Raw genomic sequence first — 18938 nt, forward strand, 5'->3', positions numbered from 1 at the left:
TGAACATGCTTTCTGTGCATACAAACATGTTCTGTTCATGCAGGGAATAATATGTCTTTCTCTGCAGAAAGAATGGCTTTTCTTTCTGCAAACAAAACATGTTTACTGTATAGAAATACATATTCTGGGCCAAACCATAGACAGTTTGGGTTTTTTTCTCTTCAGAGTACATATAAGACATATGTACTTCTCCACAAGTGAATCCTTCTCAAAGTGCAAAGAAACTCCAGTAGGCTTTGGGTGCCTGTTCTCTTCCCCGTGGAAAAATATAGACAGAAAACCCATTTGCTGTCTGAGAAATAATAGAAAATTAACATTATTTCCAACCAATTATGAAATACACCGAATATCAGCTCCTTGGGGTCAGACTTGAGAGACCACCAGAGAATAGTAGGTACCTTCAGTTAGGGCTAGGAACAAATCCTGTCTGAAACCATAGAAGACTGCTGCCAGTTAGTCACCATACTATATTATATTACATGGACCAATGGCCGGAGTCAATAGAAGACAGTTTCCTGTGGCAAGTACTACAAAGCTCATGTTAACACAGGATATAACTTGCTGGATAAATTCTAATGTAGCACATAATCAAGTGGTACTTTTGCAAATTCCCAAACAGCATAGTAATGTTTGCATCAATAGGTTGTTATTTTAATTACAGGAGACATGGCCATAATAAGTAGCCCTTGGGTGTTAGTTGTTATTGAGATCATGGTTGTGCCCAACATCATGCATTAAGATAAATATTTTCTTGGACACAAAAGTGCTGTATGGAAGCAAGTTCAATCTCAGTCTCAAGCCCTCTCCTTTTATGAGAGGGACATACCAAGGAAAGTGTGCCAGTTCACACCAGAGCTTGGGAGCATTGCTTTTGGATTACATCTTCCAGAAACCTGTATCTGACATGATTATTATAGTTCAAACAGGTAACTTTTCTGGTTTACACTCCAGTGCACTTTTCACAGTTGGGTGTCTAGCACAGTTTTAAAAACAAAAACAAACAAGCAAACATGTGGCTCAAATGCACTGGCAAGCATTAGCCATTCATGAATTGTGCTTTAACCACATTGGGACCATTGAAGTATGGATTGCTTAAAGAAATAAGATAAATCACAAACATTCAGCTTTCCTGGTTGTTGACAACTCTAATTCTGTAATTAACGTTCATGTATCATGGCCACTTATAGGCATATACATGAATTTGTACTTGTTATTAAAGCCATCTATAGAAATAGTTATAAAAGAATGCTATTATAATATGGGCTTTCTATACTTGATCTGAAGTAGTCTTTTCCCACTACTTGCTGCTATATCCAGTGTCCATTTCTAATCCCCATCAATATCATCAGTAAAGGTTGGTTGGTAAGAGGACAATTGGATTATTTAAGAAAATGAACACTTACACAGATTTCTTTTATTACTGATTTATTCTGACGAACATGGATTAAATTGGTTCTGGCTTTCAATATATCTAAAATTAATATATTAAATATTAATTTTATATTAAATATTTTTGTAACTTACTGGCCATTTTAATAACTTCAAATGGTTCTTAATTTTGCAATTACATGATTTTCCCATAATGGTTCCACATTAGCAGTTTAGCATAAATGAATTAGTGCTAACTTCAGGCTCTAAACCACATGGTCTTTGAATTATGATTCAGTCCTTTTGACTGATTGGAAGAGAAGCAAAGGATATGGTTCATGACAAAAAGCCACGCCAAGTGTTATGTTTGTATAGCCACTATAAGTCTCTTTTGTGGAGAGAAAGAGCAGGGTAAACATAAATATAATAATAACCTATGTGACCCATTGAATATGGACTAGGAAAACTCGGGTTCATAGCCTGCCCCTATGACAATGTCACTTCACCAATACATATGTTGCTCGGATTTTGTTAATGGAAGACAGAGATACAAACATTGTGAAAACATAATGCAGTTTGACTGATGCAGAGGGGAAAACTGCATTTTGCTTTTCAGCGCTGTGTCATATTTCATGCTGGACATCTTTCACCCCTTCATGCAAGCTTCCTGTACTCTTCATCTCCATGCGCTGTCAGCTTTAATGTTCCATGTTGATCATGCTCACCCCCTTTTTGCAGTGTTAGAGAAGAAGACAACCTCAAGGCAAGGCCGGGACGAACTAATTAAGAAAGGCCTTCTGGAAATTATGGAACAAGGCAAGTGCAAGCAACCTTCCTGTTTTTACCCCCTTTGCCTTTTCATAAGCACCTGGAAGGGGCTTCTCTATGAGCACAACAGCAGTGATGAACCAGTTGCTGTTCAGCACCGAGATTAAGGCTGGTTGAACACTTTTTGCTACCTGAGGCAAATGAGCAAATTGCTCCCTAATCACATCACTGTGCAAGTTATTTTGGCATATGAGGCAGAAATTCTTCTCTGTCCCTTTCCTTATCCCTTGCAGCAAAGATGCACTTGAAATGAATGCCCTTTCATGATACTGAAGATCAGCTGCCTGAGGTAGCTGCCTTGCTATGCCTAATGCAAGGACTCTTTCCTTCCTAAGATCCCTGTTTCTCCTTTAACTGTCATGAATGGATTAAAATAAATTACCGTATATACTCGAGTATAAGCTGACCCAAATATAAGCCGAGGCACCTAATTTTACCAAAAAAAAAAAAAACCCTGGGAAAACATTGACTCCAGTATAAGCCGAGGGTAGTAAATTTCAGAAATAAAAATAGATACCAATAAAATTACACTAATTGAGGCACCAGTAGGTTAAATGTTTTTGAAAATTTACATCAAGCTCAGATTTAAGATAAGCTTGTCCAACTCTGATCAAATCATTATTCTCATCTTCTTCAATGTAAATGTGCTTATGTATCCTTTTAATAATAATAGAGTCAAATAATACATGTAATAATAATAATAATAATAAATACAGGAAAATAATACAAGTAATAATAAATACAGGAAAATAATAAATGCTATTATAATAATAATATCAGAGTGAAATAAAAGTATTATTATTAATAATAAAAATAGAGTAAAATAAATGTAATAGTACCAACAATAATGGAGAAAAATAATAAATGTAATAATACCAATAATAATAGAGAAAAATAATAAATGTAACATATATTCTCGAGTATAAGCTGACCCAAATATAAGCTAACCAGGACCCTCACCCGAGTATAAGCCGAAAGGGGCTTTTTCAGTCTTAAAAAAAGGGCTGAAAAACTAGGCTTATACTTGAGTATATAGAGTATCTGTTCTATTCTACGGAAGTCCATTCAGTAGATGTTATGTGACCCTTGTGTTGGAATCATATTTATCAGAGCCTTAGGCCAGGATCCCTCTTTTGTTCATACCGAACACATAACACATACTGATTCAAGTGCTATGACTTTCCTTGAGAAACCCACCCAAAAATACCAAATTTCCACAACCAATCTGCTTTTTCAGACTTTGAGTGAGGCCTCCCTAAACAAATGCATTTTATTATATCCAAAGCTTTATTTAAGGGGTTTCAGCCAAGAAGTTCTTCTTTCTACGTACATGTTTCCTCCCATGTGTTGCACTTTGAATAATCAGCTGCAAACATGTATGCTTTCCATTTCTCATATTTTGACCAATTTATTCTAACTTTCTGCATTTTCTTGCTTTTTTAAAACATTATCTGCAATATTGGCTGGTCACCTCCTAGCTCCAGGATAATCTTCACTATTTATGTGCTAAAGATGCTTCTATCATTTTGTGGAAGTTTGTGTTAAAGTTATGATTTCATCCTGTATACTATACCTGAGAATGCATAATGTTGTACAAAAGACATTCCCAAGTCTAAAAGCTTTCATTGCACATTACATTTTTCATCTTGAAAAGGCTGTTTGGTTCCACCTCTGTTCTACCTTTTGTTATGATTATGATTTCACTGCTTATTCAACTAGATCAGTGGTTGTCAATCTGTGGGTCCCCAGGTGTTTTGGCCTTCAACTCCCAGAAATCATAACAGCTGGTAAACTGGCTGGGATTTCTGGGAGTTGTAGGACAAAACACCTGGGGATCCACAGGTTGAGAACCACTGGACTAGGTCCACAGTAAGTATTTATATTGGTCAGCAATGTTGTCAACATTTCTTGGACTACTTTAATCTTACTGACTGGTTCCCTAAACATTTAAGTTTTATAACATGATTTAGAACATGATATTGATTTATTTCACCGACTTGACTTTACAACTTTGCAGACTATCTAAGCTATCAACCAATAATATTGCTTATTACATTAAAAAACACATTGAGGTTGCATTTTGCTTTATATTTCTCTTTGGAAAGGTGCATAGAAAAGAACAGGTGTTGTGTTTCTTTCCTATCTTTGTTATAGTCGTGGGTGCCAATGAAAGCTTCAAGTGAGCAAATTTACAGTGCAATGCCCCTGTCAAGTCAGGAGAGAGTGAAAAATGGGTTGCCAAGAGCAATCTAGCACAATCCCTGTTATTCCTTGCCAGCACAATGGACGCCTCAGGTCTCGAGGGGTTACTTTATGGTTTTCATAATGCACACCATTTATTAACCTCCACTTAGATTTTACCCACAATGACTTTTTTTTAAAAAATAACTGTTTATAAGCTTGTTTGAATTAAGTTAAAGATATGCAGTATTTTCATTCTAATCTTTTCCAATGAGGTCTCATTTCAGTGCAATAATTTAGAGTTGTCAGATCTGCAATATTGTGCTAAGCAGAGTGCATTAAATCTTAGAAGTCCCTTGAGCTTCTGTCACACCAGAATGATGGCACTGTTATTCAATGTGGGGGGGGGGGGGCTTGATCCCCCTCCATTTCTCCTTCTAATTGGATCCAACCTTAATGAGGTGTGGGTGGGTAGAGGGATAAGAGATCGTTTCCATATCAGGTTTGAATGCTCTGTTGCAATGCTTACAGTCCCAAGAGAAACGTTTGAGCAAGGTCATGAACCCTGGACCACAATGTGCCAGTCACATATTACAATACTCCACTTGAATGAGTAATTCATACAAGACAGTGAATATAGTATAATAGTAAAGACTGTGAGCTGAAAACAGGGAAACACTCAGTTCTAAAAATCTAACCTTGGTTTTGGATTCACTTATTAGAGATAATTAGCAAGCAATTATCTCTGAGCCAGCCCCTGCTTCCATTTGCAATAGAAATAGAGTCCAAGTACCAGGAGGAATGCTTCTTGTTCATGCCCTTAGATCCACAATTGAGGTTCATTTCATTGTCCCACTATTTCCCTCAGTTGCCTTGACAAATAATATTAAGTTGTGGCACAAGTTAAGCCCTTCTCTGTGTTGCTACTACTCTGATCCTGGTATGCCATACTTGGTTCTAGTGAATGGCTGGGGTGTAGGTGCGTAGTAATGCCTTGCCTTAGTACTACTGATTCAACCTGAGCTTTCATGACATTAATAGAACTTGCTGTGCAATTTTTTAAGGTTATTAAAGTGAACATATATAGTTTTAAGCACTCTGAAATGCTATTTAAATGTGATCATCTTACTCTTGTGAATAAGGAGAGACAACACCAAAATTTGGGTAACAATTAACAAAAATGTCAACTTCTTTAAGAGGCATTCACACAGAATTTGAAGCAATCCAACAACCTTGCTGTGAAACTGTGATAACCTTCTGCAGATTCATAACATGTGGGATCATCTGTCTCATGCAGAAGCTGGAATCCAAAACAGTTCAGATTTCATTGCATAACAATCAGTTTTCTAATCCTAGTGTTACTTAGATAGGCTCAAAAGAGTGTGGAATAGATCTGTGAAATGACATTGTGTTGAACAGTTGAGGTAACTATGTTCTGGTTAGATGCCAGTCACTTCATCTGTTTCTGATGCCACATTTTTTTCTTGGCTTTCTGAAGGAGGAAGAATAACAATGATGAGAGGATACTCAGAAATGCAGGCAAAGAGAAATTTTAAAGCGCAGGTGATTTTATCCACAGGGAGTTTAGAATTTCCTGGGAATTAAATGTGCCAGCAATGGTGGTGGAAGAGCAGGGCCAACTTGAAGCATAATTTAAGGGAAATTAGGAAGAGGAGTGATTTTAGTATTGGACTCTGAAGACAGGGTTTGAACCCTTTTTTAGCCATGGAAACCCAGTGAGTGACCTTGGGCAAGTTATATTCCCTCAGTCTCAGAGGAAGGCAAAAGCAAATACTCTTTGAAGAAAATGTGCCAACAAAAACAAAACCCAGTGATAGGTTCACCTTAGGGTCAACATAAGTCCAAAATGACTAGAAGGAATGCTGCAACAACAACAACAACAACAACAGAGAAGAGTTGACAGCTAGAATGTAGGTCTTTATACAGCAAAATTTTCTTAAGTACTGACCCTTGTGGAGGGATTTGGACTCTGCTTCAAGTAGTAATATATTTTGGATCAGAACTGGAAGGACTTTGGAGTTTTGTGAGCTAGAGATTGACTTTATTTGTCAGGACATTGTACATTTGGATCAGTAGTGTTTATCCTATAGAATCATTGCATTGGAAGGGATCGCATCAAGTCACACCCCTTGCTCAGTGTAATTCCAGCTAGAGCATCCTCAGCAGGTAGCTACCCAGCCTCTTCTTGAAGAGGTTGAAAGGTGGAGACCCTACTATCCCTCTAGGCATTGCTGAATTGCTCATATTGTCTAATTTCAGTTGAAATATACTCTTCTGTACCTTCAACCATTAGACCTGGTCCTACCCTTTGGGGCAGCACAGAACAGGCCTGTTCCCACCACCACCACCACCACCGCTGTGACAGCACAGGAAATATTTAAAGAGTGCAACCACGAGAGCCCTCCATCTTCTATTCACCAAGCTGAACAAGCTCAGATCCTTCTTCATACCTTTTTTTTTTTTACCATACTTGTTGCTCTTTTCTGAACCTGCACCAAAAAACTTCATGAGATTTGAGGCCATTTCTTAAAAGGATTATAAAGATTGGCTATGGGGAACATGGGGTATGATAGGGATCTGGCTCCCAAGATCCTATGGAGAGTCACTATGGATGCCCTCTCCTGAACCATGGCAATTACTCATTGTGGGTCTACAGAGACTGGCACAATTCTCTGGTTTTGGCAGGAGCTTTAATTAATCCTACTTGGAGATGAAGGAATTAAACCTGCAACTTTTTGGCTGTGTTCTGCCACTCTGCTTGTTTTCTTATGTAACATGATTCCAGAACCCATGCAATGAAAGCCTTAGAAAGGCAATATTTAAGTACATGTTCAAGATGTCAGAGGGGCATCTTGTAGATGTCAATGGAGCCTTCTTTTTTTGCAGTCTCTTTCTCCCTTTCCGAAATAGGTTTTCCTTCTCAAATGACCAAATTGTGTAGTGCAGCAAACAATGCAGCCGGTAGTTAATATGCCAATGATTATGTATGGGTTGGCTTCACAATGAGTGGAAACTCAGGCAATGAGCTCCCTTCCCTCCTACCTTCCTCCGTATCATAGCAACTGTGCTGCTGCAAAGGCTATTTTAAGAACAGTAACTTTTCAGTGAACGTGATTATGAGGCAGGGTGGGCGAGTTCAGCCTATAAAAATGTTGCACTGGGAGCTCTGCGGCATACAGGCCAGGTTTCCCCCGTGTCCTTAGATTGCAACCAGTGTGATATGCCAAATATGAATGTCCTTGATAAAAGGGGGAGGGAGACATGGAGAAAGTGAGTTCTGAAGTGTCTCTCTTTTAAATCATCACTCCAGTACCTTGTAATGAAATAATAACATGAATAAGATGGTCTTGCCATAAGTGTCTGATGAATGATGTCTGAGAAGGGGAAATGTAAATTCTCTGGCTAAAGATCATGTCAGATGATCATCCACTTTTCTAATGATTCTTGTGCTTTGGGTAGGAGCACTAAACATGATGTTTCTGAAAGAGAGAAGGGAGGAGGCAGAAGCAGAATGGTGCTGATCCCATTGACTGGAGATGATGATAGTGGTCGTTGTGGTGATGGAGCCTCAGCTACCATCAGTTGGTTTACCTAGTCCGGTGGTTCTCAACCTGGGGTCCCCAGATGTTTTTGGACTTCAGCTCCTATAAACCCTAACAGCTGGTAAACTAGCTGGGATTCCTGGGAGTTGTAGGCCAAAAACATCTTGGGGCCCCAGGTTGAGAACCGCTGACCTAATCCGTTAAAAAAAAATCATCTGCCCTACTCAGGATCCTGTTTTGTAACATAAAACACAAGGGATACTTTCAAAATGGATGTGTCTCCATCATCAATATATTATGGATACTGAAAAGATCCTCAAACAATGTGAGAGAGTCTTGCTAGCTGTGTATTACAGACCCATAGTGGATTTTCTAACACATTTCATTCTTCAAAAACATAAGAACATAAACTAAACATACATTAAAAATCTTCAGGAGTTCCTTTTATATTGTTCTATTGACTCTAGTATACTTCATATTTCTGTGCATTTCATATTGAGAATGAGACACACAAAGAGAAATGGAGTAGGGGAGAACAAAGCACATGCTTCTCTGTGGAAATTAATGAGAATTGTGTGCGTCATGTCTAAGAATCACATTCCTTAGTCAATGTTCCTGAAAAGTGTGGCCAGTAACCACCTTCAATCATGTGGGCAGACTATCTAAAGGAATGTTAATTCCTTAGTGAATTTACAGTATGTGTTCCAGCCCTCTCTGTGGACCAATGTGGAACTTGCATTGTGAGGCATAGGGAGCTGTCCCTGGTGCTGATTTATCACCCATTCTTCCAGTCTGCTTAATCATTTGTACAATGCCATAGACCAGGGGTCCCCAAACTAAGGCCCGGGGGCCAGATGCGGCCCTCCAACGTCATTTACCTGGCCCCCGCCCTCAGTTTTATAATATAATATTTTTATATCAGTTTTAATAATATAATATATTGTATATACATCTACTATTGATAATAATATTATGTTATACAATATAATACTAATAATAATACCATATAATAAAATTAATTATATGTTATATATTACATATTACAGTAGAGTCTCACTTATCCAAGCTAAACGGGCTGGCAGAAGCTTGGATAAGCAAATATCTTGGATAATAAGGAGGGATTAAGGAAAAGCCTATTAAACATCAAATTAGGTTATGATTTTACAAATTAAGCACCAAAACATGTTATAAAATAAATTTGACAGAAAAAGTAGTTCAATACGCAGTAATGTTATGTTGCAATTACTATATTTACGAATTTAGCACCAAAATATCACAATATATTGAAAACATTTACTGCAAAAATGGCTTGGATTATCCAGAAGCTTGGATAAGCGAGGCTTGGATAAGTGAGACTCTACTGTATATAATACTATAGTGATATAGTTCAATATAGTAATATATAATGCTAATATTGTGCTATGCTAATAATATAATATATTGTATGTACATACAGCTGCTCTGAGTCTCCTTCGGGGTGAGAAGGGTGTGATATAAATGTAGTAAATAAATGCAGTAAATAAATAATTAATTTTAGACTCAGGCTCGCCCAAAGTCTCAAATGATTTGAAAGCACATAACAACAACCTTAATTAACTTGACTATATCATTGGCCAGAAGCAGGCCCACACTTTCCATTCAAATCCTGATAGGTTTATGTTGGTTAAAATTGTTTTCATTTTTAAATATTGTATTGTTCTTTCATTGTTGTTGTTACACTACAAATAAGACATGTGCAGTATGCATAGGGATTTGTATTTTTTTTTTCAAATGATAATTCGGCCCCTCAACAGTCTGAAGGATTGTGGAACGGCCCTCTGCTTCAAAAGTTTGAGGACCCCTGCCATAGACTATAATCGTATGAATAACATTAACATAATGCATAAAAACAAACAGCATTTCCCATGAGGAAATATAGGGAAATGCTGTTAGGGAAATTAGCATATACTGAAAAGGGAACACATAGTCCTGTGCTGATCTGATGTCCATTGCCCTTTCACTTCCCGATCAACTGCTTAAACTCTATGGTCTCCTATGTAGCAAGCTGTCATAGAAAGAGGTTCCACTTCCATTATGTAATTAACTCTAAATTGACTTCCATAAAAGTGGTGAAGGCAATTGTATTTTACAGCATAGATGTTGAGCTAAGCAAGGCAGTTCTTTGAGGAGGGAATCAGGGAAACTCTAATAATCACAATTGTTTACAAGCTAGCGCAGTGCTCATCAAATGCCATTATGTCAGGCAGCATCTTCATGCTGCGAGGACCACTCGGGAAATGCAGTGCAATTTTGTTTGCTTTGCATACCAAGGCAAATTGCATCCTTCTATACAATCCTTGCCAAGAAAGGCTGATCCAAACAGGGGACGAGTTGCCAGTGCCACAGTTACATTACATTACATTACAGTTACATTAACAAATGCAGCAGGTCCCACCTCTTAGCTGTAAAATGACAACCAATTACTGAAACAGAAGAAAGCAAGATGGTGCATTCAAGTCAGGGTGTTTTGCCGTGCAGCAGTAGAAGGGGAAGACAGAACCTGGTGTCTGAACATTGCAGCAAGACCATTTGAAATGTTGGCTTAAGTTTGAAGAGGGTGTTATTAGGGCTCCAATCCCGGCAGGAAAATGTCTTGGGACAGCACATACTTAGATTCATTTGAGTGGGCATTAATCCTTTTCCTGCCCCATGATGATGGCAGGTGTTGGTAATTAATCTTTCTCCTATCTATACAGCTCTATCTATGTATGGCTATTCTGGATTCTAACTAAAATGCAGAACTTTGATAAGTCTGTGCTCATCTATGTGTCTCTCTGTCTGTGTATAGATATCTGCTTCCCTCCGTCTTGCCCTCCCAACTCTATGAACATCATACATACATACAGTCATACTCCTTTGTTACACTCTTTAACAAATATTCAACAGAGTTTTGCATTATTACTTGCACATGAGCATGAAAGCGCAACTACTTAAGCCATGCCCTGTAGAGGTAGTGTATCATTTATGAAGTTATTTCAGATGTTTGTAGGCTGCCTTCAATGAGGAATTCTTCCTTTGACTCAAAGTGGTATCACAGGGGGTGGGCTTCAATTAATTATCAATGGTTTAACTAATGATAGCCTGTCATGGTGTCCTAGATTCTGAAGGCAAAGCATGCACTGCTGACGCTGCCACCAGAGCAATGCTGAGTGACCCTTCATCCCCCTCATGCCAGGCACTTACCTCAGAAGAGACGCAGCAGGAACACATATCAGCCACAACCAATGCCACCTCACTTGGCGAGGAGCTGCATTCGGAAGAGCTGAGAGAAGATTCAGGTATTGGCTATGAAATGGTTTTGGCCTTTCTGTTCCACTGAGCTGGAGTTGATTCAGTATCAGATGCTACAGAAATTTGTAGTGTTGTGTAAGTCCCCGTTCCTCCCAGCTGAATGGCAGATAATTCTCAGTTTCCTGCATGGAAGTTCTAAACCAAATTGCATGCAATAGATATGGAAATGAAATTTGCACATTTTAAGGTGAATTTAGATACAAGATCATTCACTGTGGATTGGACTACAGACCACATGTTATTGTTTTCATCTAATTTGATGGTTTTCTATTTTTTGAGTTAGGGCATCCCACTTGGACTATCTGAAATTGTTTAGCTTCATTGTATTGATAGGATTACATGCAGTTGGTGACTGGACCTGAGCCTAGCAAATACATGTTTTTAGGTACAGTATCAGAATACTTCAGCCAGTATGTGCATGGGCAATGCTAGCTGGGAAGTCAGCTGATTTTTCCTTTAAGATCTGGACTCAAAAGCCTCCATTTCCAAATGGAAAGCACATCCACATTAGGGTTGCCAGATCTCAGAGCCTGACCCCTCTTCTATATTCTTGAACATGAATCATTTCAGGAAAGTACATGAATCATTTCAGGAAAGTACAAATCCATTTTTTCCTCACTGTGGTCCCAAATGGTGACCTCTCCCGCAAGTATGGAATCTCCTATTGCTTTGCAGCTTACAAAGTGCAGGATATTTTGCAGCCACACAACTTTCCATAATGAATGAACAACTTGCTTTCTATCTTCAACAAGGTGAGTGGCAGAAGCTGAGAATGTAACAGGCAGTAGGCAATATGGCAATTGACCCACAAAATAAATACAAAAGGATGAAATTAAATGAGAAGAAACTTCAGAGTAGAACCACTGATTTGCTGGATCAATTGCATTGAAACACCTTTTAGGACTTTGCAGAACAATTGTAGTTTAGAGGTCCTGGGTCTCACTAAACTGCAAGCCCCAGAATTCTGCAGAAGGCAGAAACTGGATTTAAAGTGGATCCATCCTCTAGTGTGATGAGGCAAAGGAGATACTGAGTGAAAGAGATACATATATTCAGCATATAGAATACCAGGGGAAAACACTGGAGAAGAGAATATTAGTGCACAATTGATTACTTACATGTTGTATTTTGCTGACTGGAGAAGTTACTTTCTCCATTGACTTGTACCCGTGCATTCTTTCAGCCACATGCCTATACCTTTGTACTGTAATTTGGGAAGGTGCTTGAGGTGGCGGTGCCATTCTGGCTGCCGCTGTCTCAGGCAGCAAGTTATTTTGGCCCTGAGTCATTTGTGTTTTGTAATGTACTCTTGCTATTTGTTACACATTTTAAAAGTAATCATAACAATTCTTTTAAATGTTAAAAGATTATACATCTAAAGGTGGGTCACATTGACTTTTTTGTTACCACCTTTGTCTTAAAAACTTTAGGATTGATTAGAGAAAAGCATAAAGTTTGGAGGGAAACCCTCCCAAAATTCACCTAATTTTTTTTGATGTCCTTTAAAAGTAATTCTTCGAAATAACTAGAAAACCCATTCACCCTACCAATAAAGTAATTTTCATTCCCACTCATTACAACATTTTGGAAATATGATTTCATTGTAATCTCATTATTTTTTTTAAAAATTAACTTATTACAGGTGGCTATTTTAGAAATAATTCGACATTCTGAAAGGCTTTGAGGGTGTGGTTATTTTTCTTGCAATGGCTACCAAGTTAGATAGAAATCAATTGGATTTGAGGATTAGCTGAGTGATTATGACTTAATTGAATTAGTTTAACAACAGGACATGAAAAGAAAGTCATGATACCAACAATCATCCCGATGAGGAAGCCAATTAATATATATATTGTTGGAGCACAAGTGAAGGCTGTTTGCGATATTTTATTTATAACAGGAATTATTTAATAACCCCCTTTTTCAGATAAAAATCCATGCGGGAAGCCTTACATCTTGTCTCACAAAGCCATGGCATATTTATTCCCTTCAGAAATAATACATAAGTTTCATAGCACATTGCTCTACATGTAGATAGCTGATACATTATGATTAAGCATCAAATATTTAGGCAGGAGCAGTGCTTGCTATACCGGAGGCGGATTGTAGTGAACATGACTTCTGATAAAAATACATAATTTACTTTCTTAAAGGGCAAAAAAATGTATGAGTGTTGTAAAAGATCTATTTGAACAACTTATTTGAAAGAATTTCAAAAAAAATGGGCAGGAAGTTATTCTTGACGCATGCTAGCCTTCTTTTCTCTTTGAAGAATACAAAGAGTGTTCTCTTAATTTGGTTTGCTCCTTTTTGCTGCCCTCTGCTGACTGCCTTGCAGGCATGTGAATGGCATTTATCCTGTATCTAATGTGTAGGAAGAAGGATGAAATTCATTGTATTTACATTTTAACAATCTCGTTTTGATTTCCTAAAGACATTTGTGAAATCAATATAATTATTGATTTGTTTCTGTGTTTGCAGCTTTCTGATGCAGCAATGTGTAGATCAGAAAAACATTCTATATAAACATGGACAGATAAATGAAACTAGTGTTCTAAAATAAAGAAGAACCCCTTGCAGAAAATATGCATATGGCAATCATATATTAAAATACATACCAATAGTTGATCTGATCTTTAAAGAAACTCTCACAAATTCATATGAAAAAGGAACTAGATGCAAATGTGCCTGAAAAAGTCCAAATATTATAGAAAACAGAATAGCCGTTATTTGTCTGTCTGTGGTTTAGTGTATGATACACTGTTCAACACACCCCTGTAAATTGATGGCAAATTAGTTCCCACTTAAATAAGTGGTCATCCTTATTTATTTATTTATTTACATCATTTTTATCCTGCCCTTCTCACCAGGAGGGACTCAGAGTGGCTTACAACAGTCAGCAAATTACATTGCCCAAAATACATTCAATAAAACAATGACATATTAATAAACAATAAAACAGTACCACAACAATTAAAACTAGACTCTATTAAACCATGAATTATAAAATTTAAAATGCATGTATAGTTAAACTCATCCTTACTCAAGACTATGGCCCATTCTGTTTCTTTCAGTAAGAGCAAAGCTACAATCATAAATCTATGTCTTTGGGAGTAAATCCCATTGAATTCAGTGGGACTTATTTCAGATATTTCAGTTGTGGTGTTGCCCGGTTATAAATAAATTTAATTGAACTGACCCCAATGGCATTATTGTCAGGACTATTAACTCTGTGATATTTACAATGCTTTATAGGTAGTATAGCACTCTTTGATAGGGATGCAAAGAATGCCTGCAAATTTTCACATGTTGTACCATTCTAGTCAAACAGTTTTCATGCATTTTTGTTTTTCTTGTTTTCATTACTGGATACTGCAAAAGCTCTATGTACAAGCCTGTTGTCTTCTGTGCAAAGTATAACATCTGAGGCAGAAAGAAATACTTTTTGTTTTAAAATCTTGTGAAATATCCAGGCCCCACCCTCACCATTCCTGACATACAAAGGGATGGTTATTTTTAGAAATAATATTTGCATGTGAGAGTGAAATATATATATGACAGGGCTATTGTTATATAGCACCTCATTGGCACACCACTGAGAATCATAGAGTTGGAAGGAGCCCCAATGGCATTGAATCCAACCCCCAGTAGTGAATCCTGAACCATGACTATTTTTTAAATAAAAAAACAGACATACACCTCTCCAATGAAGACATATCTCTACTACTTTCTGAAATGGAGGTTTGATGGAGTTTGAAACCAGCCAGAAGCTAGATCTCCCTGTTTGTAGCTATTTCACTGTTGTGCTGATTCAACTTCCTTCTTTCAACATTTAGGGCCATAATTCCATCTTAACTTGAAACAGCAGAGCTGAAATCCTTTGTATGGACACTAATCCCATTGAATTAAATGGGATTTATTTACCAGGTCTGTGTACACAAATGCAAGACTCCTTGCTTCTGGTTTTTTTTATGTCCATCGTTTATCCACAAAGAAGGGAAGAAAACATAGCATTCCAGGATACACTAAATATGTGTTTTTAGGGAAGAATTAAACCTACTGAAGAAAGTTTATGGATTCAAAAAAATAACATAATACCCCTAGATCTTGGCGCTGCCATGAAACTTTAGTATCTACGGCTGTTATGCCAAAAACAAAGGAATGTTCAAATACACAATTTCATGCAAAGTTATTAAATGCTAAGAGATATCTCCAATTTAATTTATGGCTGGAGTTACTCTTAAAAATGTACCTGTTCTGACTACAATACAAATGCAACCTAAGAACAAACCTGCAGAACCTATCTTGTTTGTAACTTAGGGACTGTCTGAACTTGGTTCTTAATGTATTTAATGAGACTGTGTCATTCTGGCTGTTTTTCAGCTTGGGATAGACAAACAACTCATGTTATATTCAGTAATTGCAATTAATTGTACTAATAATTATTTGTAATTAACTCATTTCCCCAATAACAATGACTTAAAACTAACTTTGAAAAGGAAAACTTTACCCCTTTGTAGTGTCTCAATAACTTCTAAGCTGTCAGAGTAATAGAGGTGTGGCTCAATAAATGAAGTGGGAGGATATCATCTGGTTCATTCAAGTGCTGGCTTATGCTATGTTTCATGTCTTGTGCTGTGTTGTATATTTTGAGGTAATTGTGAAGTGGATGGGAGGAAAATATATTTTGTATAGGCCATTGGATTCAGGTACAGTAGAGTCTCACTTATCCAACATAAATGGGCCAGCAGAACGTTGGATAAGCAAAATTGTTGGATAATAAGACGGGATTAAGGAAAAGCCTGTTAAACATCAAATTACATCATGATTTTACAAATGAAGCACCAATTAAGGGGGCTGGAGGTGGACAGGGTGTTTGGAGGTGGTTAAGGGGACCTACTGGTGTGGGGAAGGGGCAATGGTCCAGGCTGCTGTCAATCAACTTGGAATGTGGAAGTGATTGAAATAAAGACACTGGAGACAAAAGGAGAGGCCAGGATGAAGAAAGATAACCCTTTTATTAAGGGGTTTGAAATGATATATTTAACAAAAGAAGTTTATGAAGTGTCTCCTAGGGGTGGTTAGCTGCTGCTGGGTATCTTCAGATCTCTGGATGTTCACAGTCTATTTATTATAAAAATTAAAGCTGTCCTAATCTGAGGAACTCTCTGCCATGGTACCAATGTATACAGTTAAATATTTTGACGGGTATGTGTGTGTGTGTGTGTGTCACATGTTCGATGACAGAGTGTTCTAGTTTTGGACTTTTCAATCTGTTAGAGTTTTTGTCAGATATAGTTATTACCTAATATCTCCTGACATCAAGCACTTTGATAGATCTTCCTTGGATCAAATAAGCATTTTGTACTAGTTGCCTAATAACTATATATTAGAAGGCTGTGGATATATGATTTAATTAACACTAAGGGATACAGAGAGTGTTTTTATTTGATTGTGCAACTCATGCAAAATGGTAGATCAGGACTTATAACATTTAGGATCAAGTCCCCACCAAGTCATGAAACTTACATTGTGAATTTGGGCCAAATGCCATTTCTCAGGCTGAACTATCCTTCCATGGTTTCTGTGAAAACAAAGTGTGGAAGCAGAGAGCCACAGGTGCCACCTTGTGCTCATTGAAGGAAATGAAATCTACAAATGAAGAAAATAAATATAAAGCAAGGTCAATCAGAATTCAAGCAATTCCTAGAAGATCATGCTAACTCACTGTGAAATCCTAAAGCACTTGACATATCATGACATTGGAAACTGATTTGGCAGTAGGGATCCATGTAGGATCTTATATACACAGGTTTTTCTACTAATGGAAACAGTTGCTGGCATTTTGGCTGGCCTTGCTCTTTTCCCCCATCATTTCTCCCACAACTTTCATTATATTTGTGACCCAGACAAGGCATTTCACCTGTGCTCTAGTTCTCCAACAACAACGCAGGAGTCTTGGACTCCATCCAAGTGAAATGAGCCAGAAGGGAATGTCAGTATAATCTTAGCAGGAATGGCAAGGTATCTTAGCTATACATTTGCAGTTGGGGGTGGGATGAGGATATACATATTTTCAAATATACATTGTGTGGATGTGTTTTAAGGCCATTTAATACTTTGGAGGACCTTTTTCAGTTCTTATAACCACAACATTGTGCTGAAAACATTTTAGTTTTAATGGTGAGGCACTACAGCTGCAAGGCACATAGCTAGTCCAACTCTTATCTAAGACATTTACATGCCTGAAGCAAAAGATAAAATGGCACCTTTCAATAAAATCCTATGCAAAATGTTTGTTCTTATATCATTTCTTCTAACAATAAACTTGACTGGTGAGTGCCACCAGAACGGCTGCCAAAACAGGATCGTTGAGGCAGATAACATTCAATTCAAGCAAATACTGATATTTGCAAATGCTGTGTTTTGCAAAAGTATCAAAAGAAGAGGCACAAAGAAATATTTTCAAACTAATTATGGAGGCACTCAAACCCCCAGAACAGCCCAGTGAGAACTGAACATGCTCGCTATCCATAGAATGCTGAATATTGGATGGGAAAGGAAATAGACAACGGAGCATTAGTGGGAGGATGGAATGCCATGCTTGAGCTTCTAATATAGGGAATTGCAGCCCATAAGTTATCAATTTTAATGGTCTCACTAATTTCATGCCCTGCAAAACATTTTTTTTGTAAAAAAAAAAAAATCTGAAAATCTAAGAAATCACAAGAGAAAGACCATTTCAGTAGCATTTTTGAGCAGAAATAGATTGGTACATCCTCATGCAGGTGATCATACCTTATGGGTTCCCAAAAGATGCAAGAAGCATTGAACAGGAATCCATTTCCAAAAAGAGGTTCAAATACTGGAATGTTGTGTGGTTTCCGGCCTGTATGGCTGTGTTCTAGCAGCATTTTTTCCTGACATTTCACCTACATCTGTGGCTGGCATCTTCAGAGGATCCCTGAAGATGCCATCCACAGAGGCAAGCAAAACATCAGAAGAAAATGCTGCTAGAACACGGCCATACAGGCCGGAAACCACACAACACCCCAGTGATTCTGGCTGTGAAAGCCTTCAACAAGGTTCAAATATATTGTAACATTTGGCGACAAGTCTGATTCATTTAACAGTCTTTGAATTTAAGAGGGGGGACATAGGATAGTTCTATGACATTACTTGCCTACACGTCCCACTCTCCCATTCATCATTGACAGTGGAAGAGCATAACGAAATTCTTTCCTTAGACGATTACTTCTAGAATTCCCCAGCCAGTGCGACTAAGGAAATAATGTTTCCAAGCTCTGTTGAAACTGAAGACCAAGCCGCTCTTTCTTCAACAGCCATATCCTTAATTCATAATTTCTTGCTTCAGTGTGAGGAACTGAGAGACTTTAGCCCCAGTGTGCACAAAACACTTCAACAGATATCACAAATTAACAGGTAGTGGGACTGTGCTGCAGACACCTCCTCATGCATCATACTTTTGCCAGCTTTCCTCTTGGACAAGTCTGCACAATGTATATACATAACAGTGCAAGGCAGGACTGACATTACTGCTTGAGGCAGAACAGAGACTGGCATCCTCTGCATAGGCTTTAAAACTAACCAAGCAAGCCCTCCAACATTTCCCAGAAGAAAATCAAGATGCCTGCAGCTAAGCAAAAG

The 18938-nt window shown here is 37.8% G+C and overlaps 1 protein-coding gene across 8 annotated transcripts in view; it reads left to right on the forward strand.

Moving 5' to 3' along the window:
* Positions 1-18938, forward strand: part of phactr3 (phosphatase and actin regulator 3) — a 269876-nt gene that overhangs the window by 125568 nt on the left and 125370 nt on the right. For 4 of the 8 annotated variants that reach the window (XM_062979002.1, XM_062978999.1, XM_062979001.1 and 1 more), the window contains 2 exons: positions 2107-2184; positions 11078-11257. The exons of 1 other annotated variant lie outside the window; for it this stretch is intronic. In XM_062979002.1, coding sequence (XP_062835072.1) covers positions 2107-2184; positions 11078-11257 — 258 coding nt within the window. The remainder of the gene's footprint in view (positions 1-2106; positions 2185-11077; positions 11258-18938) is intronic. 3 more of the 8 variants (XM_062979000.1, XM_062979004.1, XM_062979005.1) reach the window with 2 other exon arrangements.

Source organism: Anolis carolinensis, chromosome 4 (assembly GCF_035594765.1).
Source record: "Anolis carolinensis isolate JA03-04 chromosome 4, rAnoCar3.1.pri, whole genome shotgun sequence".
Taxonomy (NCBI): domain Eukaryota; kingdom Metazoa; phylum Chordata; class Lepidosauria; order Squamata; family Dactyloidae; genus Anolis; species Anolis carolinensis.